The sequence below is a fragment of the Podarcis pityusensis genome (genome assembly GCF_964106645.2).
Source record: "Podarcis pityusensis genome assembly, chromosome: 1".
NCBI classification, from domain to species: Eukaryota; Metazoa; Chordata; class Lepidosauria; order Squamata; family Lacertidae; genus Podarcis; species Podarcis pityusensis.
The window spans coordinates 48,966,241-48,990,696 of NC_138028.1; the positions used below are offsets into that span (position 1 = coordinate 48,966,241).

The 24,456-nt window shown below is 39.2% G+C and overlaps 1 protein-coding gene and 1 long non-coding RNA gene across 6 annotated transcripts in view; one reads left to right on the plus strand and one right to left on the minus strand.

The window, feature by feature from the left end:
* Window positions 1-13,905, plus strand: part of LOC308485658 — a 28,911-nt gene extending 15,006 nt beyond the window's left edge. For both annotated transcript variants that reach the window (XR_013990666.1, XR_013990667.1), the window contains exon 3: window positions 13,649-13,905. This is a non-coding gene — a long non-coding RNA (uncharacterized lncRNA). The remainder of the gene's footprint in view (window positions 1-13,648) is intronic.
* GARIN2 (golgi associated RAB2 interactor family member 2) lies at window positions 1,470-23,926 on the minus strand. 4 transcript variants are annotated; one of them, XM_081021412.1, is made up of 9 exons: window positions 23,657-23,924; window positions 22,082-22,263; window positions 18,630-18,779; window positions 15,116-15,318; window positions 11,887-12,142; window positions 11,202-11,461; window positions 5,992-6,038; window positions 2,065-2,123; window positions 1,470-1,671 (listed from the first exon to the last, which is right to left on the minus strand). In XM_081021412.1, exons 3-8 carry the CDS (start codon window positions 18,711-18,713, stop codon window positions 2,065-2,067), a joined length of 909 nt encoding a protein of 302 aa, XP_080877538.1. In that variant the 5' UTR covers window positions 18,714-18,779; window positions 22,082-22,263; window positions 23,657-23,924; the 3' UTR covers window positions 1,470-1,671. The 4 variants fall into 4 exon arrangements, with proteins under 4 accessions (XP_080877538.1, XP_080877540.1, XP_080877537.1 ...); XM_081021414.1 differs by lacking the exon at window positions 22,082-22,263 and having other exon boundaries at window positions 12,073-12,142; window positions 23,657-23,926; XM_081021411.1 differs by lacking the exon at window positions 22,082-22,263 and having other exon boundaries at window positions 23,657-23,923.
* Window positions 23,927-24,456: the final 530 nt, after the last annotated feature.

The window sequence follows — 24,456 nt, forward strand, 5'->3', positions numbered from 1 at the left end:
ATAAAAACATGAGAGCCTGCAGGATCAGGCCAGTGATTCATCTAGTCTAGCATCCTGTTCTCACGGTGGCCAACCAGATGCCTATGGGAAGCCTGCAAGTAGGACCTGAGTGCAACAACACTCTTTCCTTCTGTGGTTTCCAGCAACTGGTATACAGAGGCATATTGACTCCTTTGACAGTGAGGGCTAAACATTGCCGTGGTGGTTAGTAGCCATTGATAGTCTTATCCTCCATTAATTTGTCTAATCCTTTTTAAAAGTCATCCAAGTTGGTGGCCATCACTACCTCCAGTGGAAGCAAATTCCATAGTTTATATATGCACTGTGTGAAGTTATTTTGTTTGTCCTGAATCTTCCTACATGTAACTTCATGGGATGTCCCTAAGTTCCAGTGTTATGATGGAGAGAGAAAAATGTTTCTCCATCCACTTTCTCCATTCATGCATAATTTTATACATGTCTATCATGTCACTTCTTACTCGCCTTTTCTTTATACTAAAATGCCCCAGATGTTGTAACCTTGCTGCATAGAGTTGTTCCATCCCTTTGATCATTTTGGTTACCTTTTGTTGAACCTTCCCAACTCTACAATATCCTTTTTGAAGTGAGGTGACTAGGACTGTATGCAGCCATGCCATAGATTTGTATAGTAGCTTTATTATATTAGTAGTTTTATTTTCAATTCCTTATTTTCAATTTCATCCTTGGCATGGAGTTTGACTTTTTAACAGCTGCTGCACATTGGGTCAACATTGTTATTGAACCATTCACCATGACCCCAAAGTATTGTTCCTGGGCAGCCACTGCCAGTTCAGACTGCATGAGCATAGATGTGAAATCAATATTTTTACCCCAACATGTATCACTTTACACTGAATTGCATGTGCCATTTTACTGCCAATTTACTCAGTTTGGGGTGGTCTTTTTTTAGTACTTCACAGTTCATTTTTACATTAATGACCCAGAAAAATATAGTATCAACATTACTGGCCTCATCACTGGTGTCTACATGTGAAGAATGGAATAAGGGAAAGGTTATGTATGTAGACCTCTTCATGTGTAGGCTTTCTCTGAGTTCTGGATTCCTGATTGTACAGGCCTAACAGCAATGCCTAATGTGGATCCTGGGGATGTGTCCAGGTACATTACCTTTCTAATGTGATTCTCCTTCTTGTGACAACGTAAGTGTGAAGGGACTATTGCATGTTCTCAAAACTAGTTGCCAATCTTTTCCTCTCTTTCACATGGTCTGAGTGCATTGCGAACTCGTATAGATTATGACATTATATGCATCACTATAGCATATTGCAAGTTTATTTGATAAGCAAAAGAACTTAAGATATACCTACATCAAATTTCCTGTAATATAAGTGTTTTAAAAAGAAAATTACAATTTTGAACTGTCAGTGGAGAGTCATGTTGCTAATGTTTGGTGAAATACTCAGCAAAAGAAGAAATATGCACTACTGTTTTAACCATGTTTATTTTTATTATATTAGAATGGAACAGTTCTACAGTTTCTAGATTTCTAATCCCCATCTGAACATGTTGTTCTCTTCTTTTGCTCAGTGTCTTGTTTGTTTGCTTCCTTTTCGTATCAGATGTACAGAGATCCATTTTTAATGCTAGTTGTAAAAAACTACCTTGGCTTACTGACATTCTTTAGGATCCCTGTAAAGAAACAGGAGGAACATGAGGAAAATGCAGCCTAGGAAAGCAGATAACAGAGTGTGTGAGAAAAAGAGAGAGAGGAAGGAAGCAGAACACAGAGAGCTGTCATATGTCTTTGGCAGATTCAGGGTGCTGTCATGTGTCTCGGCTGCTTGACGTAATATGAAAATAGTAATGTGAAATATAATAATGTGAATTACATGAAGCATCACATGAAAATTAGATCTTATTACTGAAAAGTTGTGAACACAGCTGAAAAATACACAGCTTATGAGTGTGCATGCAGGGTGGTGGCGGCAGAATATCCTTTTTGGGGAATAGTATAGTGGAAAATGGAAAAGAAATGAGGAAAAGGTGTGGCGGTAAGACGAAACAAAAAAATGGCAAGATTACCTAGAATAGAAGGGGGAAAGAAAGGTTAATCAGAAGTGGGGCAGTTATACTAGAAACAGCTAAAGAGTGCAGAAAAAGCAACAGTGTGAAGAGAGAGAGAGAAAATGAGGGAAGAGTCAGTTTTTGACAGTTTATAGATGTGTAATGAAAAAAAGCACAAAACACACATCAACATTTTGTTTTCCTTTCTCTCAGTACCAGAAACTTTGTTCAAGTAACCAGAAAGTGACTGTGAATTCAGGGTAATGACTCAAGAACTCAAGTTTGACTTATTTTTTTGCTTTTGATGCTGGTGCTATTTTTCAGACAATGAACTGGCTAAATTGCAATTCTGGTGCTGATGACTTCGGCACATATTTTTGGTACAATATTTTATATAATATAGCTTACTCTGCAAGCAAAGGTAACATTTCAGTCTGCCACTGCAAATCCCTCCTCTTCCAATCTGAGATTGAATAACGTTTTCTGCACCTCTCTATACTCTTGCACATGTGGTTAGATTTATTCTTTGTTGGAATGCTCATAGTGGGACTATATATTCTCCATTTTGAGCAAGAGAGAAAATGATACATAATTTCCTGGCTTTTCTAGTAATCATGGTATCTGGAACTATACATATAGTTTACACTAGGGGAAATGCCTGTACTATCTTTTTATTTCCACAGGAGGCACATATAATTATGGTTACATAATGTAGAACTTAAATTCCATTTAAGTTAATTGCATAGTTTGTATGCATACAGGCTTACAATAAAAAAAAATCATAAATGAATTGATTTCTAAAAGGCTGTAATGCCCTCATTCTTCAACTTAACACCGAGCATGTTGCACAAAAATGTTACTGTTGCATGATGGAATTTAAACTACTCTTGTTATGTTAAGCTAAGAAAATGGGCATATGACACTGCACACTTTCATATGTTTATTGTTCCACATTCTGACCTTTACATTGGCATGTAATGAAATACTGTTAGTGCCTTCCAAACATTTTGGAGAGGTTCTGCACAGTCACTGAATTGTGTGTTTGTGAGGGGAGATTACAGCAGCAAAGCATGCTCCCCCCTTTGTACAGTAAGCATTTTCCAGGTGTCTGAAAGGGGGCTTTGAAGTACAGGACTATGGGCTTAGATTGCTTTTGCTATGCTCAGGGAAAGAAGGAACAAAAAGAAATTCACAAGATGCTGTAAGATTCAACAATTCTTCATTGGCTCTTTGAATTGAGTTTATATTGGCCATGATGACTTACAGTGAACAGCTTGACATTCAGACTTTCATTTCTATCCATTGGTTGTGTTACCTTTCTAACTGAAGCTTTTCTCAAACCCTCTTTGAATTTTTTGTGGTTTGATTCCAGTTATAAGTGAGTGCTCATAAGGATGCAATACATTTAATAATGGCAAAGAAACCAAAAAATACACCACCCATATGGCATCAAATTTCCCCCACAAGTGAAGCTTGGATTCAGTCTCTCCATTACATACAAGTAATGGACACTGTCAAAGCTGAGAGCACTGAATTGAGCGAATGCTCATCAAATTTGCAGATGACACCAAACTGGAAGGGGTTGTTAATTGTTCCACAATTTAAGAAGGATGTTGACAAGCTGGAACGTGTGCAGAGTGGGGCAACCAAGATGATCAGGGGTCTGGAAACTCAGCCTTACGAGGAGCCCTTGAAGGAGCTGGGTATGTTTAGCTTGGAAAAAAGGAGACTGAGAGGAGATATGATTGCCATCTTCAAATATCTTAAGGGCTGTCACATCAAAGAGGGAACATGCTTGTTTTCTCCTGCTCTGGAGGGTAGGACTCGAACCAAAGGCTTCAAGTTACTAGAAAGGAGATTCCAGCTAAACATTCAGAAAAAACTTTCTGACAGTAAGAGCTGTTTGACAATGGAACAAACTCCCACAAGAGGTGGTTGACTCTCCTTACTTGGAGGTTTTTAAGCAGATGTTGGATGGTCATCTGTCATGGATGCTTTAGCTGAGATTCCTGCATTGCAAGGGGTTGGACTAGATGATTCTATGATCACCTTTTGCAAGTGTGTATGTACACATAGCTTTTCATGCATAGGAGATAACATAATCCACATGCAGAAGACTATTTCTGCAGGCAAATCACCCTCTCTAGATTGAGGTGACAGGCTGTAAAATACTTTGTTGATGAGAAGCAAGTAGTGTCACAGGTAAGCAGATAATTAGAGTTCTTCAGGTTGCCTGATCAAAGCTGATGTGAATTAGGTAGTAAAAGATTATTAAATTAAAAATATAATTACTGAATACTAAATATGATTCACAGATAAATATTGACTTCATAAACTACTCAAATGCCATATATGTATTTCTGAAAATATATATTGCAAACCTTTGGTGGGGGAAGAACGCCTGTGCCCACCTCAATCCCTGCTCTGCTGGCCCAGCTTCTGCTCATTAATTGCATGGAGTTGAAATGCAATATGCATAGTCCTCCAATAAACCAAGTATTTACTGTACTGTCCAAATGTGTGCTGGTCTAGATTGCACAAACTGGACTTAGAACATTGAATTTTATGCTTTATTCCCCATTTAAAAGTTGCTTCCAAAGTCAGCACAATTCCATTTCTTCATCATGCATAGATGCTACACACTTTCAGATATAGATAGATGCACAGAACAGCACATAAGTAGATGCCTGAGATATCTATATGCCTATCAGGAAATTAAAAGCTAGCTTTGTATAATGTTTTAGGGCACTTGTTATGATTGCAGTGCCACAGGTATCAGAGTAAAGCACAGAATCCATAGATTTGTAAACAGATGGTAGTTTTGGCTGATGAAGTCTGATGAAATCAATAAAAGAAAAAGAAACACTGAAGTAAATGCAGTCTTTCAAACCTCTGAAGCTATTTTGGAAGTTTTGACTTCAGTTGACTGAACTGGCTTAGCTGCTGAGGTGTTATGGAATATTTGTAAACATCCTCACAGCTCAGAAGTTAAACCACATGCACACCAGATCTCAGGAAAGATAGCAAAAAATTGTTCATGTGAGTGCAGATGAGAGGGTTATGTGCATGATGTATCTTTGTGTATATGTATGAGCACTACATGAATGCTGTAAGTCTGTCTAAGTGAAGGAGAGAATGAAGGAGAAATTGCATACAGAGAAAGTATTACAAAAGTATTACGGAGAAAGTATTACAAAACTCTTCTGCAAATGACCTGTGACACTATAGGTCTCCACATGTCATTGCCCTAATGCTGGACATACAGCAGAGAGTGTTGGACGTGTAAATATATTTTTGTGTGGCTGAATTCCAAAGGGTAATGACTGTTTAACTCACAGAGACAACACAGGTGTTGTTTTTATTAGTCACCTTTGATTGGACTTAACCGTCCAGGGGTCTTTTACCTTTACATTTTACCTTTGTTTTTATTTTTATTTATTATAAATTTTTGTTCCTCACCTTACAGAAACCTGTCCCAAGGTGGCTTGTAATGAAATATAAAAATACAGTGAAACAAAAAGATCAAAGCATGATAATAAAACAACAAAACCAAGAAGCAGAAAAAAACCAGGCACTGGAGATAAACAAGACAAAAATGCCTGTGAAAATAAATATTTTTCCAAGCACCAGAATGACATTAAACTAAGCAGCAAGTGAGAGTGTTCTATAGTTGGGAGAACACAATAACAAAGGTCGTTTTTCTATTCACCACCTGCCGCAGCTGTGACAGCAGCTCCCAAAGAAACACCTCTGAAGATGGGGAATTCCCATGTTGCATAACCCAGAAAAGATGAAATACCACTAAGCTGAATAGACAGACCATTCGCCAGTGGCACCTCCCACTTATTGGGATAATTTTTCAGTTTATGGCTCCCATATGGAAAAATATAACTATAATAGCTATGAGGGCAGAATGGGAAAAATCATTTCAAATGTCATTCATACCTGCAGTCTGCAGTCTTTTCCCCGTAATAGAAAAAAATTCTTGTCCCCTGAAAACAGTAAAGATAATAATAATGATACTTCAATTGAAAGCAATAATATTGAAATGAGTTTCTATTTCAGGGCTGTACACATCTAAGCAAATAGTTTCCCACCTCCATGCTTACTGAATAAAGCATGACTTTTTCCAGAGATGAAGCAGTGAGTGGGAGGGGAGGGCTTTGCTTTTTGCCGTCATAACCTTTAGTTCTGTTTTTGAACTGTGAAAACTGGCAAATTACTCCCAATTAGCTACATATAGTTGTGCTGCCTTTGCTAAAATATGTGGGAATGTAAATATCACAGATCTGTAGTTCTTCAGCTTTTCAGATCCATGGCCCATTTTGATAAATCCATGTGGACATTTTATGACACAGTTAATAGCTTCAACCGCACAGCCATCTAGTCCCAAATGCCAATAGCAATCTTTCTATTTTACAGAGGGGGAAATGAGCCCATTAATTGAAGAAAGGAGCCACAATGACCAGAAAGTACATTCACTTTTAAAATGGCTTTTCCCCATTAGCTACATTAGCTACATTTGGAAGTGGTACATTAGACACTAAAAGGTGATTTTAGCATCACTTTTGAAAATGACTATTCAATCTGTGAAAAGGTTGGGAGTTAGACTTGGGTCTTACAACTCCTATATAGCATTGATTGGATCACATCAGTTCTCAACATATCAAGTGCCCATCAAGTGCCTTTTGTTAATGATTCTCCTCCACCCACTGCCAAACAGTGATTAAAGATAATATCTTAAAGAACACAAAGATTATTAAGTCTGTATGACCTAGTACATTATTGTAAGTTTCTGTTCTATGGAAATAACTGACTTGTAAAGTTAAAAGCTCTCTGCTCAAAAATTATCAGTGACCCTGGTAATATTTTTGTGCAGAAGCTCACCATAATTTGAGACTTGCTACACTTGGTTTTGATTATCTGTGTTTTGGTATCTTGCTCTAAACAAGGCTATGTCCATCTTGGGTCTAAAACTGAGATCCTACATTCTGAAAAAGGAGCTTCCTATGAAGCTGAACTTTTTGTATGTTATAATGAATTCCTAAATAAATCCTCAAGTTGATTAGATTAGTTTGACAGCAATGACAAACTGAGCTTTTAGTGTCATTGGTCCAGTCCTGTGGAACACCCTGTCAATAGAAGTTCAGCGGGTGTATTCTGTGCTAACTTTATTTTTTTTTTATTTTTTTAAAATAATATTTATTAATAGTTTCAAAATTACAAGAAAAATAAAAAACAAAAAACAACACTACAATAATAAAAAAAGAAAAAAACACAAAATATGAACAACAATACAGCAAAAGAGGGTAAAAAAAGAAGAAGAAAAAAGAAAAAGAAAAAAACACAAATCCCAAATTGCAAATCCATCATTTCCATTTGCTTGTTTCATTGACCTCCTCACACCTCCGTTTTTGTATTCTAGTTTAGTAATTATTTCAGCAAATTCTTTCCATCTTTCTCAATTTTTGTTATAAAATTTTATCTTGACAATTTAACCTAATAATTAACTCGACAAATCCTTACCATCTTTCCCCATATTCTGTTATTCAAATTACCTTAATTTATTTAATCTTATCTTACCCCTAAGTGCCTTAAGACTTAAATCTTAAATTTCAAATATACATAGCTCCTGATATCATTTCTACTAGAGTCGTATAGTTTCATTCCCACATTTTCCCTAATATTCATTAGCTGATTCTAAAATAAAAAAATTCCATTATAAATTCTCTTCCAATCATCATCCAGCGTCTCTTCTTCCTGGTCTCGGGTCATGTCAATCCTTATTGTCCATTCCGTCTAGTCCATCAACCTGGAAGCCTTATGTCCGAGGCCCTTAAATCTCTTCCATGTCCCTTCTGCAATTCTTCATCTTGTTTGTGCTTGCCCTTTTCCTTGTCTCTTGTTGGTCTCTGTCTTAGTTTCTTTCCTTTCTCATTGAGGAGTAGGTCTCTGGGGGGTTCCAACCCAAAATTATCTCCATCACCCTTCATCCAGCTCACCCATTCCCCACAGTCCCACTCCCCACAGTCCTCGATGTAATCCAAAATGAATTTAAAATCAAATTTCAGAATCTCTCCAAAGCTAGAAGTCTCCTCATTTCCAGACTCCCCTTGGCCCACTCCAACTTCAGTCTTCAATAACAGTGGCTTATGCTCCTGTGGGGCCTCGGGTCTCTCCATTTGTACTATTTGAGGTGCAACCACATCCTCCTCCATTATCAGCTGCACTTGCCCAGTCGGTGCAGATTGATATGTTGGTTCTTGGATGATTTCTGTTTTTTTTTTAATAAGATATTTATTAAGGTTTTTTGAAATATTACAGTGAAAATGAGAAAGAAAAAAGAAAAATACAAAATAAAAACAGTTAAAAACACACATATTTTCTATTACTTATTTTCCTTTAGCTTGTTTCCCGGACCTCCTTGTACCTCCCTTTTTTGTATTCCACTTCAATTTATTGGTTCAGCAAATCCTTACCATTAGATTTTAGCCCATTTATAACCCTTTTTTCATATTCTCTTACGAGCATTACAGCTGGAAACCGCTTAATTACTATCCAACATCATTCTATCATTCATTAATTTTACAATATTTCTGTAAATAGTCTTTAAATTTCTTCCAATCTTCTTCCACCGACTCTTCTCCCTGGTCTCGGATTCTGCCAGTCATTTCTGCCAATTCCATATAGTCCATCACCTTCATCTGCCATTCTTCCAAAGTGGGTAGATCTTGTGTCTTCCAATACTTTGCAATGAGTATTCTTGCTGCTGTTGTAGCATACATAAAAAATGTTCTGTCCTTCTTTGGCACCAATTGGCCGACAATGCCCAGAAGAAAGGCCTCTGGTTTCTTCAAGAAGGTATATTTAAATACCTTTTTCAGTTCATTATATATCATTTCCCAGAAAGCCTTAATCCTTGGGCACGTCCACCAAAGGTGGAAGAATGTACCTTCAGTTTCTTTACATTTCCAGCATTTATTGTCGGGCAAATGATAGATTTTTGCAAGCTTGACTGGGGTCATGTACCACCTGTATATCATTTTCATAATATTCTCTCTTAGGGCATTACATGCCGTAAACTTCATACCTGTGGTCCATAACTGTTCCCAGTCAGCAAACATAATATTATGTCCAACATCTTGTGCCCATTTAATCATAGCAGATTTCACCGTTTCATCCTGAGTATTCCATTTCAACAGCAAGTTATACATTCTTGACAAATTCTTAGTTTTGGGTTCTAAGGTTCTTGGATGATTTCTGTAACAAAGTTATTAACCACAACAGTCAAATCCATTTTCTCATTCATCAAGTCCATCTTTTCATGCATTTGTTCCAGCAAAGCATTTGTCTTATATAGAGCAAGCAACCAGTCCTTTTCCCAGCTCATCTTCGTTCAAGGTCGAAAAAGTCTGTTCCCACAGTCTTAATCTCACAGATGTTGGGTCTCAAATATGCTGCAACAACAATTTAGCAAGCTCCCTCTAGAGGAGACAGTCTACTTGTAGCCATTTTTTTTTTAAAGACAAAGGAAAGTTACTTTCATTTTTCAGATATTTCAGACGTTTTTCAGATGTTTTGTTTCTTTAAGATGCAAAAGGCAACATTGGAATCAACTTGTTTCTCTTCATTAGCTATCTGTGAAAATGTTACGTTCACCGTCAATGAACCTCAGCAACAGTTTCTGTCTCTGACACCCCGTTCCCAGGTTAGAGACGATGGAAACTTATCCTTCTTCACTCCTTCTCCTGCTAGGGTTAAACAGAGTCCCCCCCCTTCTCCTGCTTCCAAGGGGGGTTTCAGTGGTTCTAAATGAAGGAAATTTAGTCCTTTTTTGACAGCTTCCCGGCTTTAGCTTGCAAAATTTTTGATTTAGTCTATATACAAGGAAACGGAAGGCGGACTTCCTGTTTACACCTTCCCGCTTCGTTACCAAATTAAAACAATTTCTTGATCCAATTTTCCGTTTCTACTCACGGGTACTTGTTTTAAGTCCAACTGTCCACAGGAAAAAGTCAGCGCTCTCCGGCAATGGCTGTGCGGCTTCACTCCGTGAAAGTAGCAGTCAGTTCGTAGCACCGCGCTTCTCACCCCACTTCGCTCCGGAGCCCCTAGATGGGATTCCCCGTGAGTAGGGGGGCGCTTCTGGTGCCCTGCCGAACCCCACATTCCCAGGCTTCCTCCGCCTGGGATTTCTAGCGGGTCCCCACCTTCGCCGCGGCGGGAAGACCCAGTTTTCACGGAGCCCGTTCCTCCGGTCGGAGGAACTCCGCCATTCACCAATGGCGCTGACCCGGAAGTCCCTGTGCTAACTTTAAAATGCCTGCTGAAAACTTTTCTATTCACCCAGGCCTATGCAGGCAATTAAAAGTACGGTACATCCCCCACAGCAGTCTCTTGTTTTTATTTTTTACTTTTAACTTGCTTTTAACCTTTTAATGATTTTATTGTCTGTTTTTATGTTTTTATATTGTTGCATAAATATTTTTATAAAGAAGGAAATAATAAAGAGCTTGAAAGGCTGTGTTACTGAGCAGACAAACATGATGTAACATAAAATAAAATTGGAATAGATGCTGGAAGATTGTGTTATGGGTTAGTGGGGGAACAGGGATTCCTCCAGATCCCTGGATGCCAGATTTCCACCTCTAGTTTCTTGGGTGCTGGGGTTTAATCAGAGCTGACAGGCTGAGCTTGACATTAAACCATCTACAATACAAAAGACCCTACAGGAAACTGAGGGGGAGGTTGCCAGGTCAACGTGGGTGTGATATGAGTCAGAAAAAAACTTGTCCTTTTATACAGGTTTTTTTTTGGTAAAGTGTTCTAAGAACAAGAATGGGGAAGTAAGGAGAACTCCAAGTGGTGCTGGCTGGAGGACACCAGGGGCTATGACTGGCTGCTGCTTTGAACCTAAGCTCACTGAATCTATTAGAGGAGCCATGAGGTACACTCTTGGGGCATAATGTTCTGTACCCCCTCCAGTGAAGGCTGTAGCTGTAAATATGTGTAAAATAAAGACACTAGTCTCCACCGCACCTCAATTTTCCAGCAACCCTGGCTGAGCACCTGGAACCCCCTGGAATCTTGCTATCGCTTGGCAGAGATTGTGGGTGGCGTGTAACAATAGATAATGATTATGATGGATCACATACCTAGATTTACTCCTTGAGATAGTCCTCTTCATTAATTCTTGACTATACTTCAGTTTTTCTGAGTTTGCAGCACTGGGATTTTTCATGCAGCTGTCAGAAGAAACTGTGGCCTGGCTATGGCTCTTAGGAAATTCTTCAATAGGACCTACTATATCAGAAATGGTGACTCGTTTTGAAGGCATTTTCTTGATTATTTCTGGTTTTATTATTGGCTCTTCGCTGGTTTGTGGTTTTGTGGGAGTTTCTGCTTGATTGTATCCCTTTGGGAGCAACAAAGACAAGAGGGAGTATAGCATATGTTAAAAGCTCAGTACAGAATCAGTCCCACTCACATTCTTTGAGCTTGCCATGGAGAAGTGTGTTCAAAGTGACGACAGTGATTAACTGGCACACACTCAAAACAGTCTGAAACAATTAAGTGAAAAAGAAACCCAGTATATATCACCCTTCATCCAAAGATCACAGAGCGGTTTACAGCATAAAAATACAAAATGAAAACACAAAATACATATCTAGGACTACATTGTGCAGGATGGGTTTCTTGGCATTGGGCAAACCAACAGGAGCTTGCTCATGCAGGTTTTTAAAAACTACACTTTACAAAAAAAATTACCATTTTATGTGCTCAAGGTTCTCCCCACCTTTTTTTCAACAATCTTAAGCTATATACCCAAATAGCACTCACTTGTAGTGCCTTGCTTGTTGTGGCTCTGTTTTCCTCCTGAGTCTTAAAATCTTTATATAGGGTATTGACGGAAGAAGTTTTATATTTAGTTTTCAGTAGACTGATGAGCCGCACCCACTGTCGGAAGAGCTGGGGCTGTTTCTGTAGTGGCTCACAGAGTTCTAGGTAGTAGGCACGGCCACTCACCAGCTTCAGTTTGATGCGTCTTTTCTTAGCATTGTGAACAGTAACGTCTACAAACTTCAAGGGTAAGAACCTACAAGAAAATGATTGTGTGAATTCCTGCTAGCTGTACTTCACTGAATCACTACATAAAGTGAGAGGAAAATGGGATCCAAGAGAGTAGGGAACTGACTGAAATAAATGGAGGAATATTTCAAGAAGGCCGCTGTGCACTGTCAGTTTGGGTTACATGTAGGCAACAGAAAATAAAGGCACATAGTGTATCCACTGTGTTTTTTTATCATAGAAAAACTTACTTATGTGCATATCACAGCAATAAGTCACATGGCATTCTTTTTCAATCCACCCTGATCTCCCAACCGCCTGCACTGCTGGTAAAGAGAACTTTGGCCTAATTGTGCAGTCCACAAAGAAGGATCAGCTAATGTCACTAGAAAAACCTGTCCAATTATGTACCTTTTCAAGGTAGCCCTCTTTTTTGCACAATGGGCTAACTAAGAATACGGAATTCCATACATACACCTACTGAAACTGCCATTTGTGGGAGAAATTCCCACCATTTATTGTGTTACCTGTTACTTGTGTTACCTGTTACTCTTGTTGAAGGCTTTAGTGGAAAAGTTACTCATAAATATTCAAAACAGGTAATTTATTTAACTATAAGATGGCCAAGAAATTACCGTAAATATGCACAATAATGCCCGCATTGGTAAGACATAGCGGGTATTTCATTCTACAGTGGTGAAAGCGGAGCATTCTTTGAAATCCGGAAGATTTGTGCAAAATAAAATTCTATGGCCTGGGACTACCTTGCTTTTACAGTTCTTAAGCAAGCTGCTCTGGGATCCTTTTCATTTGAAGAATGGGGTAGCAATGCTTAAAAATATATAGTTCCTGCTTCTTGATCTCTTGTTGGCTTTTGATACCATCAACCATGATTTCCTCCTGGACTGGCTCCAGGGAATGGGATTTGTGGGCATTGCATTACAATGGTTCCAACCCTGCCTTCAGGACTGACTCCAGTCTTATCTCCGGTGGCATGTAATATCTACAGTTGTTAGGAGATTTGGGCTAAGGTGCTATCAGTATGCTGATGATGCTCAGCTTCTTTTTGCTATAATATCTGAATCAGAAGAGGCTGTGAAGTCCCTGGGTCATTGCCTGGATGCAGTGGTGCAGTGGATGAAGAAAAACAAGCTGTTGAATCTTGGCAAGACAAAAGCAGTATGGGAGAGTAGCCAGGTCTGAGAAATTGGTCAACTGCCTACCTTGGATGGGGTTGAACTCCCCATGAAGGAGCAGGTTCACAGTTTGGGGATGCTTCTGAATCCAGCTCTGCCACTGGAGGCTCAGGTAGCCTCAGTGGCTAGAAGTTTGTTTTATCAGCTGTGACTGGTTTGACAGCTATGGCCTTGCCACAGTAGTTCATTCATTGGTTACTTCAAGACTGGATTACAGCAATGCACTTGTATATGGGGCTTCCCATGTGCTTGATCCAGAAGCTACAGTTAGTGCAGAATGCTGCAGCATGATTGCTAACAGGGGTGAGGCCTTGTAAACATTTAATATCTTTTCACAGATATCTGCACTGGTTGGTGATTTGCTACTGGGCCAAGTTCAAGAAGATTGCCTTACCCCACATGTACCCAGATGACCTCTTTGATGAGTGGAAATAGCACTACCACAGGTGCCACATAATACCTGTTACGCAGTGTTTAGATTGTTTAGTGTGGCAGCACCTTCACTTTGGAATTCCCTGCCTACTGATATCAAGCATGCACCTTGATTGTATTCTTTTTGGCGCCTACTAAAAACATTCTTGCTTAGACAAGCCTACCCAAGTGCTTAGAAAGTTGACGTGAATTTTAACCTGTTGTAGTATTTTTACTTTTTGTACATGGAGGTGCTAAAAACTATGGCAAGCTGTCTCCCTAGATGGTTTGTGGGTTGCCTCTGGTTCTGGTGCAGGTCAAATAAATACAGCCCCAGCTCCCTCATTCTCTTAGATACAGGCGGATGGCTAAGGCAGCTCGGAGGGGCCTTTGCACAAACGTGTGTGTGCGCAATGGTAGAGGCCTGGCTGGAAAGCTTAAAGCCTGCTGCTGCTACATGGGAGACAAGATTGAAGAAAAGGAAATATGAATTGGCTCCACCCCGTAGCTTCAATAATTGCAGCTAGGAGCAGCTAAGGGCTAGATAGAGTCCTAGATCTAAAAAAAGTGTAGATTTGCACTCGCTGGGCAGATTCCGTTTTGACTTGAAATGTTTGTTTTGGGCTTCTCAGAAGTACATAAAGTCAAGAAAAAGGAGTGGGGAGTGTTGGCCCAGCACCCTCTGGCTGAAAAAACAGCACTGCTTATATTTCTGTTTATTTAAAACATGTATACACTGCCCTTCATCGTACCAGATTTCAGGGCAATATACAGAGCATAAAACAATTAAATAAAACTCAGTCTGAAGATAAGAGCAACCAAGCAAATCTCAAAACCGACACTAAAGTGCCTGGGTAAATAATATTTTTTGCCTGGCACTGAAAAGATGGTTGTGTTGGCACAAGGGAAACATATTTGGGGAGGGTATAGCCAAACCTGGGCTAGCACAGCTGAAAAAGCCCTTGCCCTGAGTGATGTCAGCCTCAGTTCAGAAGGGAGAGATCTTTCTCTCTGTTCTGCATAAGTGTCTTATGCCAGTCTTATAACTATGGATGGAGGACATGGCATTGTTTCTCACCCCATCCCCTTGTGTAGTACTAGAAATTCAGGCATTTAAACAATGTTGCCATTGGAGTTGGGGTGAAAACATCACATATTTTCATCCTATCAATAAAAGAGTGCCACCAACTGGACAAATTGTGCTGCTGAAAATTTCATTCATGATGCGCATTGGTGAAAAAGGTTTATGTATAGATACTTTACTATTTTAATACTATGTAGAAATAGTGAAAATTGGGAGATTCTGTTACCATTTCCCCATACCAAATTATAATAGTCAACTTGAATTTATGCAATATCTGCAGTCTTTTCATGCCACCTCAGTACTAACTCACCTGGTGAGCACTAGTTCATCTTCAGAATTTGATTGCCTTCTACTTGCTGGGCGTGCTGAAATGGCTTCCTGGGAGGACGAAGAAGCTGCATGTGCAAGCACCATCACATTTGGCAATGACTGGCTTGAGCTGGAGGCACAAATGCCCATGGTCACATAGTTGGGGCGATTGTGAAGGTAAATTGATTCACCCCTTCTATTCACCTGCAAAGAGATAAGAGGTTATTTTAGGCATATAAAATAAATATTATTTCAAAAGCATCTGAAAACACATTGTATTGCAATTATGATATTGGGAAGGGAAGGAAGGTTCAAGAAAGATGTGCATGTGAGAAAAGAGAAGAACTTAAGTCAAAAGCTTCCACATAGTGGAAATGTTGGAAGTAGCTTCAAGTGTGATGCTGGAAAACCCAATGACTGCTATCCTGCAGGCAGGGTGGATAAAAATCTATGATTTTTTAAAAAATAAAAATGGATTTTTAAAAATTTCAATCAGATTTTTTAAAATTTCAATTGGATTTATAAAAACAAAATGCTTTTGGAGTAAAAATCTTTCTAAAGATAGTTTTCTATTTAAGTTAAATTATAGTCCAAAGGCTATTCATCAGGAAATAAGGAATTGTTTTTAATTATGTAGCATGAGGCTTTATATGCAATGTTTAATTTTTTTGATAAATGAATTCCATCAATCCATTCACAATGTCATGCTCTTCCAGAGGTTTCTGTAAGATTATTTGGGGCAATTTTTCTAACAAGAATATATTCTCACAGATGCATGTTGTTGCAGTTCTCAAAAGCGTGAATTTGTGTCTGCAGAGATAACATGCCTTTTCTTCACAGGAAAAATGTTATAAAATAAACATACAGAGTTGAGGAAAAAAACTTAATCCCATTGTTCCTTTGAAAATTTATATACACAGAATCAACCCCTTACCTTTTAAATGCTAAGTTCTGTGTGAAGCAGTAAAAATGAAAGTGCAGCCTTATGACCAGAATACTCCACAAGTCTTGGGATCTTTGTTTCAATAATTGTGCAAGTCAGTTGCATGTCTGTGCAACTCAGACTTGAGGCAAGTGCTGAACGTACTTCAGGGCTGGCAACCTCTTCCCAATCCCACTGGGTTCCAACAGCTGCACTGATACTTAACTGTACAGAATAGGCACCTGAATGTAGAAGCAAATCCAAAGGTGGGGTGGTGGAAATAGTAACTGGGATCTGTCTTTGGCGAGACCTTGAAGTGCTTGCCAGTCAACTAATAAGAGTTCACTGGTTCCAGGCCCTTCTTCCCAGGGCTCACCTGACATTGTCCAAACAATAAAGTCTCTACCTGGAACTTCAGGCCTGTAGCAGGAATCCCTGAAGTTCTACTCCAGTCCTTGGTTCCCCTTTTACAGCTTTCCACCAGCCTGTTTCTCCTTGACCTGTTCTTTGAGCCAGCCTGTTCCTGCCTAGGCCTACCAACTGTATCTCCCCCCCCCCCCCGAAAAAGGAAGACCAGCTTCTCTAAAGCCAGAGCTGCTGGGAGATATAGCCCCTATAAACAGTTAACTTACGAAACCTCACAATAATTTCACAATTATCTGTCTATGTATTTCTAATAGTATAACCATATCAATAATTTTTGATATAACTGTAAAAACTACTCTGAAAATTTATTATTCCAAAAACGAAACCTTATAGCAGCAAGAATGAGTCTTTCTGTAAAAAAATTATTTAAATCAATTTAAATCATGATTTAAATCAATTTGATTTAAATCAAATCCAACCTGCCTGCAGGACATCAACATTTACACTATCTGGTTCAACATTCTGCACTTTATGTATGTATTTATTTCATACAATTTATACACCACTTGGTTGTAAAAAAACTCAAATCAGTTTACAAAGGATAAACTCCTGGTTCAGCTCAGGAGTTCATGGCCTCCATGATCATCAGACATCCCTTTGCACTACACATTTGGCAGGTCATAAGCCTGATTTGTGTAAGGCATCAGGATGATTGAACCAGCAATTCTGGTTCAAATCTAGAATGGAGATATGACCCAGACAGTTGACACAATGGGAATTCAGAGTCTGCATGGCCACAGGCAAGTTACCCCGCTGTTAATCATCCTGGACTTCTCAGAAGCATTCAATACTATCAACTATGTTATGGTATGGTTTTGAGCCACCTTGCTGAGATGGGATGGGAAAGGCACTATTTTGCCATGGTTGCCATCATCTCTGGAAAGCTGGTTTCAAAAGGTTCTGTTGTACTCTGTGGCTATTGGTTCATGGCGTGCTGCAGGGAACAATCCCCTCTCCCATGCTTTTTAGCATCTGCATAAAACTGCAAGAGGAGATTTAAAGTAAGGTGTCATCAATATACTGATGACACCTGTTCTATCACTCTTTCCATCAAATCTCAGGAAGATGTGCAGGTCCTGAACTGGTGTCAAATGGACTTGACACTGGTAAAGAAAAATCCAGTCTGGGATCGGGTGTATTGCCTGCTTGGTATTTGGTTCTTATTTTTTATTTATATAATACCATCTGCATAGAGCAGATTCATAGAGCAGACTGTTTCCCCCCCGTATGAACCTACCTGATCACTCAAGTTGGCCTGGGGTATACGTGTTTGAATTATGCCAGGTTGTCAGTTGAGAGAGGCTCTTTCTGATCATGGTGCCTAAGCTGTGGAAAGTTTTTATCAAGGTCCTACTGGTTCCATTATTGTTCTCCTTTGGATGGCTGGTGAATACTTTCAGGGGGCTATTTGAGAGGGCTCTTAGGCTGGGTAGAGATAATTTAGTTACTATTGCTTTGGATTATTATTTTTTACTTTTTTATTCCAAGCAGTTCTACATTTTTAAAAAACCTGTGTTGTTAGCCATCTTAGGGGGAGGCTTTCAAAGAAAAGTTGGGTAAATAAAAAATAAGAAAAATCACCTGTTGATGAAGCTCTTGTTTCCGTACGCCCACGTCTCTGTGCAGCTCTACAATTCCTGTAAAACTAGATCTGAGTTTCTAAGCCAAAACAAGCCCCAGGGGTAATCTTTTCAGGCAACCAGGGCAGTTAGCCTTGAAACTTAACTGAAATTGATCCAGACACTTTGGAATTTATCCACTGGAATTTCCCCTCCCTCTCATCCACCCATATACTCCTCTAGTATCCCCAAATATGTTCTGGAGAGTTGAGGAACTGCCAGAGCGGATTTGGGGGGTGCACAGGGAGAGGGGAGGGAAGGAAAGTTCCCTTGCTCTCATGGAAGTCTATCTGTAGGTACTAAGTTTTAGCCTGTATACACATTACCACTTCACTCTGGCTTCAGTGCACACCTACCACCGGTGTTTGAATTTGTGTACACATTTTCCCTCAAACGCTCATGAGACAGCTTCATGAATAGGAATTTGGAGGGTTGCAGGCATGGTAAACTAGACTCTGTTTTCTACAGTTGAGTCTGTGGCATTTGTAGGCATTCATGCTCTGCTCAGTTGCCAGTCTAAACAGTAGTATTCTAAAAAAATTAGTTACCTGAACAAAATTGCTTTCAAACACAGGAGCAGATCTCAAGGGAATATATTCTCCTCTTTCAAGAATTTTTTTAAGATCTCCCATAATAGGAATGTGAAATGCAGATTTGGTGTGTTTAGTGGGCTTCTTAAACTCCGGTTGCTTTTACGCCTACACATAAGACAAGAACAAAATGACATTGGAAATTAATAAGACACAGCATGGAAAAAGGCTAACTCAGAATAGCATAGAGAGCTAAGAAAATTTATAAATCTTTGCCAGGCACATAATGTAGTGAAGTTATTACTATTCTAAATTACAGTATGTTCTCAGGAGCCTTTCCCATAGGCTATTACACATAGAATCATAGAATTGTAAAGTCAGAAGGGACTTGAGGGTCATCTAGTCCAGCCCCCTCAGTATAGGAATCTCAACTGGTCATTTAGTTTTTTCTGGCATGGCTTGAGTCCTGGAACATCTATCAAAATGTGTTGATCATTTTCTACAGTCTCATGTTAGTAAGTCAGATACGTTTATTAAGGATACTACACATTTCATTCAAATCATAGAACAAAGTACAATGATGGAATCAGATATTCTAGTCACTTTAGATTTACACTCTTTGTACACATCTATTCCCTTGGATAAGGGACGTGGGTGGCGCTGTGGGTTAAACCACTGAGCCTAGGACTTGCTGATCAGAAGGTCGCGGTTCGAATCCCCGCAACGGGGTGAGCTCCTGTTCCTCGGTCCCTGCTCCTGCCAACCTAGCAGTTCAAAAGCACATCAAAGTGCAAGTAGATAAATAGGTACCGCTCTGGCGGGAAGGTAAACGGTGTTTCCGTGCGCTGCTCTGCTTCGCCAGAAGTGGCTTAGTCATGCTGGCCGCTGTACACCGGCTCCCTCGGCCAATAAAGTGAGATGAGCACCGCAACCCCAGAGTTGGTCACGACTGGACCTAATGGTTAGGGGTCCCTTTACCTTTACCTATTCCCTTGGATGAGGCGAGGTTAGTTCTTGAGGATACTCTAAATGCTTGGAAGCCTTTTGACCCTCTCCCTCCCTTCTTCCTGATGGAATGAATTGGCTTGATTTTAGAAAAGATTTCCCCCCCAGGTTTGATCACAATTTTTATTAGAAAATCAGAGTTGTTTCAGTGGGTTCACCATTTGCCCCTAGTGAGGCAAATTTATTCATGTATCAATCTGAAAAACAATGGGTTTTGGATCCCAACACTAACCCTTATTTTCATGATATTAAGTTTTTAATATGCTATATAGATGACACATTTAATATATTTTCCAGTGAACAGCATTTGGATGTCCTGGACAATTGGCTTAATTCAGTTCATCCCACGGTTAAATTTAGTTTGCAACATAACAGACAGGCCATCTCCCTTTTAGACATGACTGTATATATAAGCTTCCAAAGGGCAATTGGGCGTTAAAAATTATACTAAATCTGCAGATAAACATTTCCTTTTAATATATGAGTCCTTTCATTCAAGACACTTGAGAGACAGCCTCCCTTCCAGTCACATGATTAGAATAAAACGGAACTCATCTCAACCTGGGGGTTTTGTTCAGGACTCCAGAACATTACCTAAACAAATTCAAAATAGAGAATACCCAGAACACATTATCAACAATACAGTCCAGAGGGTGTCCAATATTAATAGGAAGCAACTTTTTCAAAAACAGGAAATAATTAAACAACAGAGGATAACATGCACCTTTGAGTTTTCTAGCTTATCTATGAAAATCAAAAAGTTAATAAACAAACATCAGCACATCATTCAACACATCCCCAGATGTGATCTTCCCCCTCTAATTGGTTGGAGAAGGGGCAAAACTATTAAACAATCCTTAGTCATATTCTATTCTATTCTATTCTATTCTATTCTATTCTATTCTATTCTATTCTTCAACAGGAAACATCTCCCAATGCAGTTAAGGGTTATTATATATGTGGGCACTGCAGGGTCTGTGATATTTTATTTAATGTTAGAGAATTTCAGGATCCACAGTCTGGACACATTTGGAAATTGAACCTTTTTGCAATTCACCTGTCATCATGGATCATGTATGGGATTATACGCCCATGTGGCATAATGCATGTGGGTATGACACTGAGATGTGTTTGGATAAGAATTCTGGAACATATGTATAGAATTAGACAAAATATTATGGATGCACCCCTGGTGCAACACTACATTGAATATGGCCATACAGATTAGGATTTAGTTTTTGGTGTTACAGGCTTACAAGTATAAAACCTTGCATTTGTCCCTGTTGAAATTTATTTTGTTAGTCCTACAATCTGTTAAGGTCATCTTGAATACTGATTTTGTATTCTGTGGCATTAGCTAACACTTTGGTGTTATCTGCAAATTTGATGAGCATCCCCTCAATTTCTTCATGCAGGTAGTTTATAAGGATGTTGAACAACTCCAAGCCCAGGACAGAACCCAGGGCACCCCACTTGTCACTTTTTTTCTAGGACGATGAGGAACGCTCTTTGGGTTGGGTCAGTCAACCAGCTACAAATCCACCTAACAGTTATGTCATCCGGCTCACATTTTACCAGCTTTTCTGCAATAATATTGTGGAGGTATTTGTCAAAACCTTACTGAAATCAAGTTACACTACATCCACGGCATTCCCTTGATCAACCAAGCTTGTAAGAGGGTGGGCTGTCTTCTAGCTTTGTGCTAGTTGCTGTGAATAACTAGAGCAAGAATGAGGACACAATTGCAGACTTCTGCTTTTAACTATGGGTTGCTATGACAACTCTCATTTTACATACCCATGAAAAAGAGGACATGTCCTGGAAAAAGAGGACATATGGCAACCCTAAAATATGTTACCAAGGGAGGGAGATACAGGGCTGGTGACAAGTTTTGAGGGCTTTGGGGCATATTCGCCTAAGATGGTCACTGTAATCTAGGGGTTGGAGGAGACATGGTTCGTAGGGGTAAGCGGGGTATGCACCTCAAGTATGCATGTTCATGGCCCTTTGATGAGGGCAAGACCAAATATGCATCAAAATGGCAACATTGGCTCTCAGCAAGTGGGAAAGGTGGAAGAGAAAGGACAGGTGGGCTGTTTAGCTAGTCTGGGTTCTCGTAAATACCTGACTTTGATAATTTTAAGCTCAACCATAGGAAAATACTAAGTAACAATGTTTTCTCTGAAGCATGCAGTAGGTGTAGTTTTGATCTCGTATTGTAATCAGTGAAACTCATAAGTCTGATTAGGCAGATAAAAACAATTAGCTTACCGGGTTTTTAAAACATTATTTAACTAAAAATAAATAATAGGTTGGGCCAGTAAGCAATGATGTATCCCTTTAATTGCAAACAGTAATTGTGCTACTTATCTGATTCCCAATATTACATACTTTCATCTAATATTTTGTCTCCCTAAAGGAGCTTCTGTATCTTATTCTCTTATTTTAGAAGAGTAATGTCTTACATGGAGGGCCAGACCAAAGGAAACATGTGGCACCAACATTTGATCCAAGCCAAGTAGCACGTGTTACTTTATAGAGTTTCTCTAGGCAATGGCTGGTATCTAGAAGTGAGGTAATGTCATGTCACAATAGGGGCAATCTATAGAAAACAGAGTCCTGAAGCAGTGTCATCATAGTGCAAGGCCTAAGATGAGACAATAGAACATCAGTACACATAACAGACATTAAAAATGCTTTCAGAGAGAAGGCTAGACTTGAACCCCTTTCCCTGACATCCTAATTTCTGGGTCTAAGGAATATTCTCTTTGTGTGGGAGCATTACAATAAGTACTCCACAGCTGTTGCTTTAAGTAGTATAGCTGAGAAAGAGTTTTCCATTTCATCCTGCAGCATCATAAATAAATGTGTAATCCCAGTTAGTATTGCATTCTAATTCTTAAGCAAGAATCTTGCTGCAAGATCAGGAGTGTTGAATTGGGTTTGTCTACTGCAGAGGACGAGATGGTTGGATAGTGTTCTTGAAGCTACCAGCATGAGTTTGACCAAACCGCGGGAGGCAGTGGAAGGCAGGAGTGCCTGGCGTGCTCTGGTCCATGGGGTCACGAAGAGTCGGACACGACTAAACAACAACAACAACTGCAAAAAGTGGACCAAACAAATTTTCCCATCATCACTAGCAAATATGTGGTTGGGGCAGGTTCTGTTGTAATTCTTGGTATTGTTAATTTTTTATAAGTAGACCGAAGACACCACACCCTTCAGAAACATACTATGTTATCAGATACAGTTCTAGGAAAGGGGCACAGTCAGGGTGTGATGGGAAAGAAATAGGGTGGCGGACCACCATCTAGGCTTCTAAACTACAATACATGCGGCTATTCTAGTGCAAACGTGTAGGTCTACTATGTTGTAATAAGGCTTCAGTGGCTCAAATCCTCACTCATTTGTAAAGTTCATTTTGATGACCTTGATCCAATAATTATTACTAGTCTAACCTATTTTATAGGGTTTTTCTGAGGATAAATTGGATCCCTGTATGTCACCTTGAGCTCCTTGGAATAAAGTTGGAATGCTATTTATTTTTTATTTAAATATTTCAATGCCATTTTTTGCAAAAACATTTCAGAGCAGTATGCATCAATTTAAAACAATATAACTATTCAAGAAATATAGACATCATAGTCTAGATTAAAAATAAACAAAAAATGAGTGAGCTGGTGACATACATGCAATTTCAAAAAAATAAGTGACATAGCAAGATAAACCTGCCCACCTGCCTGAAACAAGACAGTGCATGCCTGTTTGTTAGTGAAGCTAATTCAGCTATGCATGTGTGTTAAAATTGTGATTTCTTACTAAATTTCTGTATTCAGTATTTTTAGAGATCAACTTTCAAAATATGCTCACAAAATCAGTTGACTAGTTTAGATTTACAGTTACATAACAAAGATGGTGATTAATCAGAAAGTTTAACAATTCATAATTTTAGTTCTGAAAACAACAAGTATTTAGAGATAAAATATTCAAAAAATTTCATAATTGAGGTGATAAATATATAACCAAATAAATACACTTGCCTGTATAGTTGCTAGGGTGCTGGACTTGCTTTCACTCTTAACAAAAATCTAGTTTTCTTAATGCAGAAGATTGTTGAGGATTGGTTGGCTGATAAAATTAGAGTTGTAAAGTTGGCAAGCTGCATTGGCATTCCATGGTTTCTCCCCAGAAATGCCAAGCTCCTTTTAGTCTTTCATGACATCAACTGGACGATGACCTCTGTCCTCAAAAGGTCCTCCTTGACCTGGTCAGGAGCAAATAGTGTACAAGTAACAAAGGTTTGAAAACTAAACCAACCTTCCCTGTCCCAGAAGGTTCTGAGGTAATAATACCTTATTAGCATATTTCAGTCAAGTAAAGCAGTCATTATTGTCTTTGCTTTGCAGCCTTTTCTAGGCTAGGATAAGGAGGATAAGGAGATGTCGTAAGGTGCAAGCAAAACACCAGGGCATATCACTATTTCCTGATGTAAAATTTTAAATATTCTGGTGCTGTATGCCACATTTGTTAATATGGCAAACCAAATTTGGTGACAGACACCAGACTTTGTGAAAAAATAAAATCAGTAAAAAAAATTGTAAGCAGGAAGTTAGAGTGGAAAAATGAACAGAAAAGTGTGTGTGTGTGTGTGTGAGAGAGAGAGAGAGAGAGAGAGAGAGAGCTCAGACGCTTGAACACACATTATGCTATTCAGAAAAGACATTTGAGGTTCAAAATGCAGCTTTGAAAAATAGTCAGCTCAGCAGTGATACGATCTTGTTTCCATCCTGTCCTGAATTCCAGAATTGCAGACTCCTGTAGAGTAGATGCCAGTAGAAAT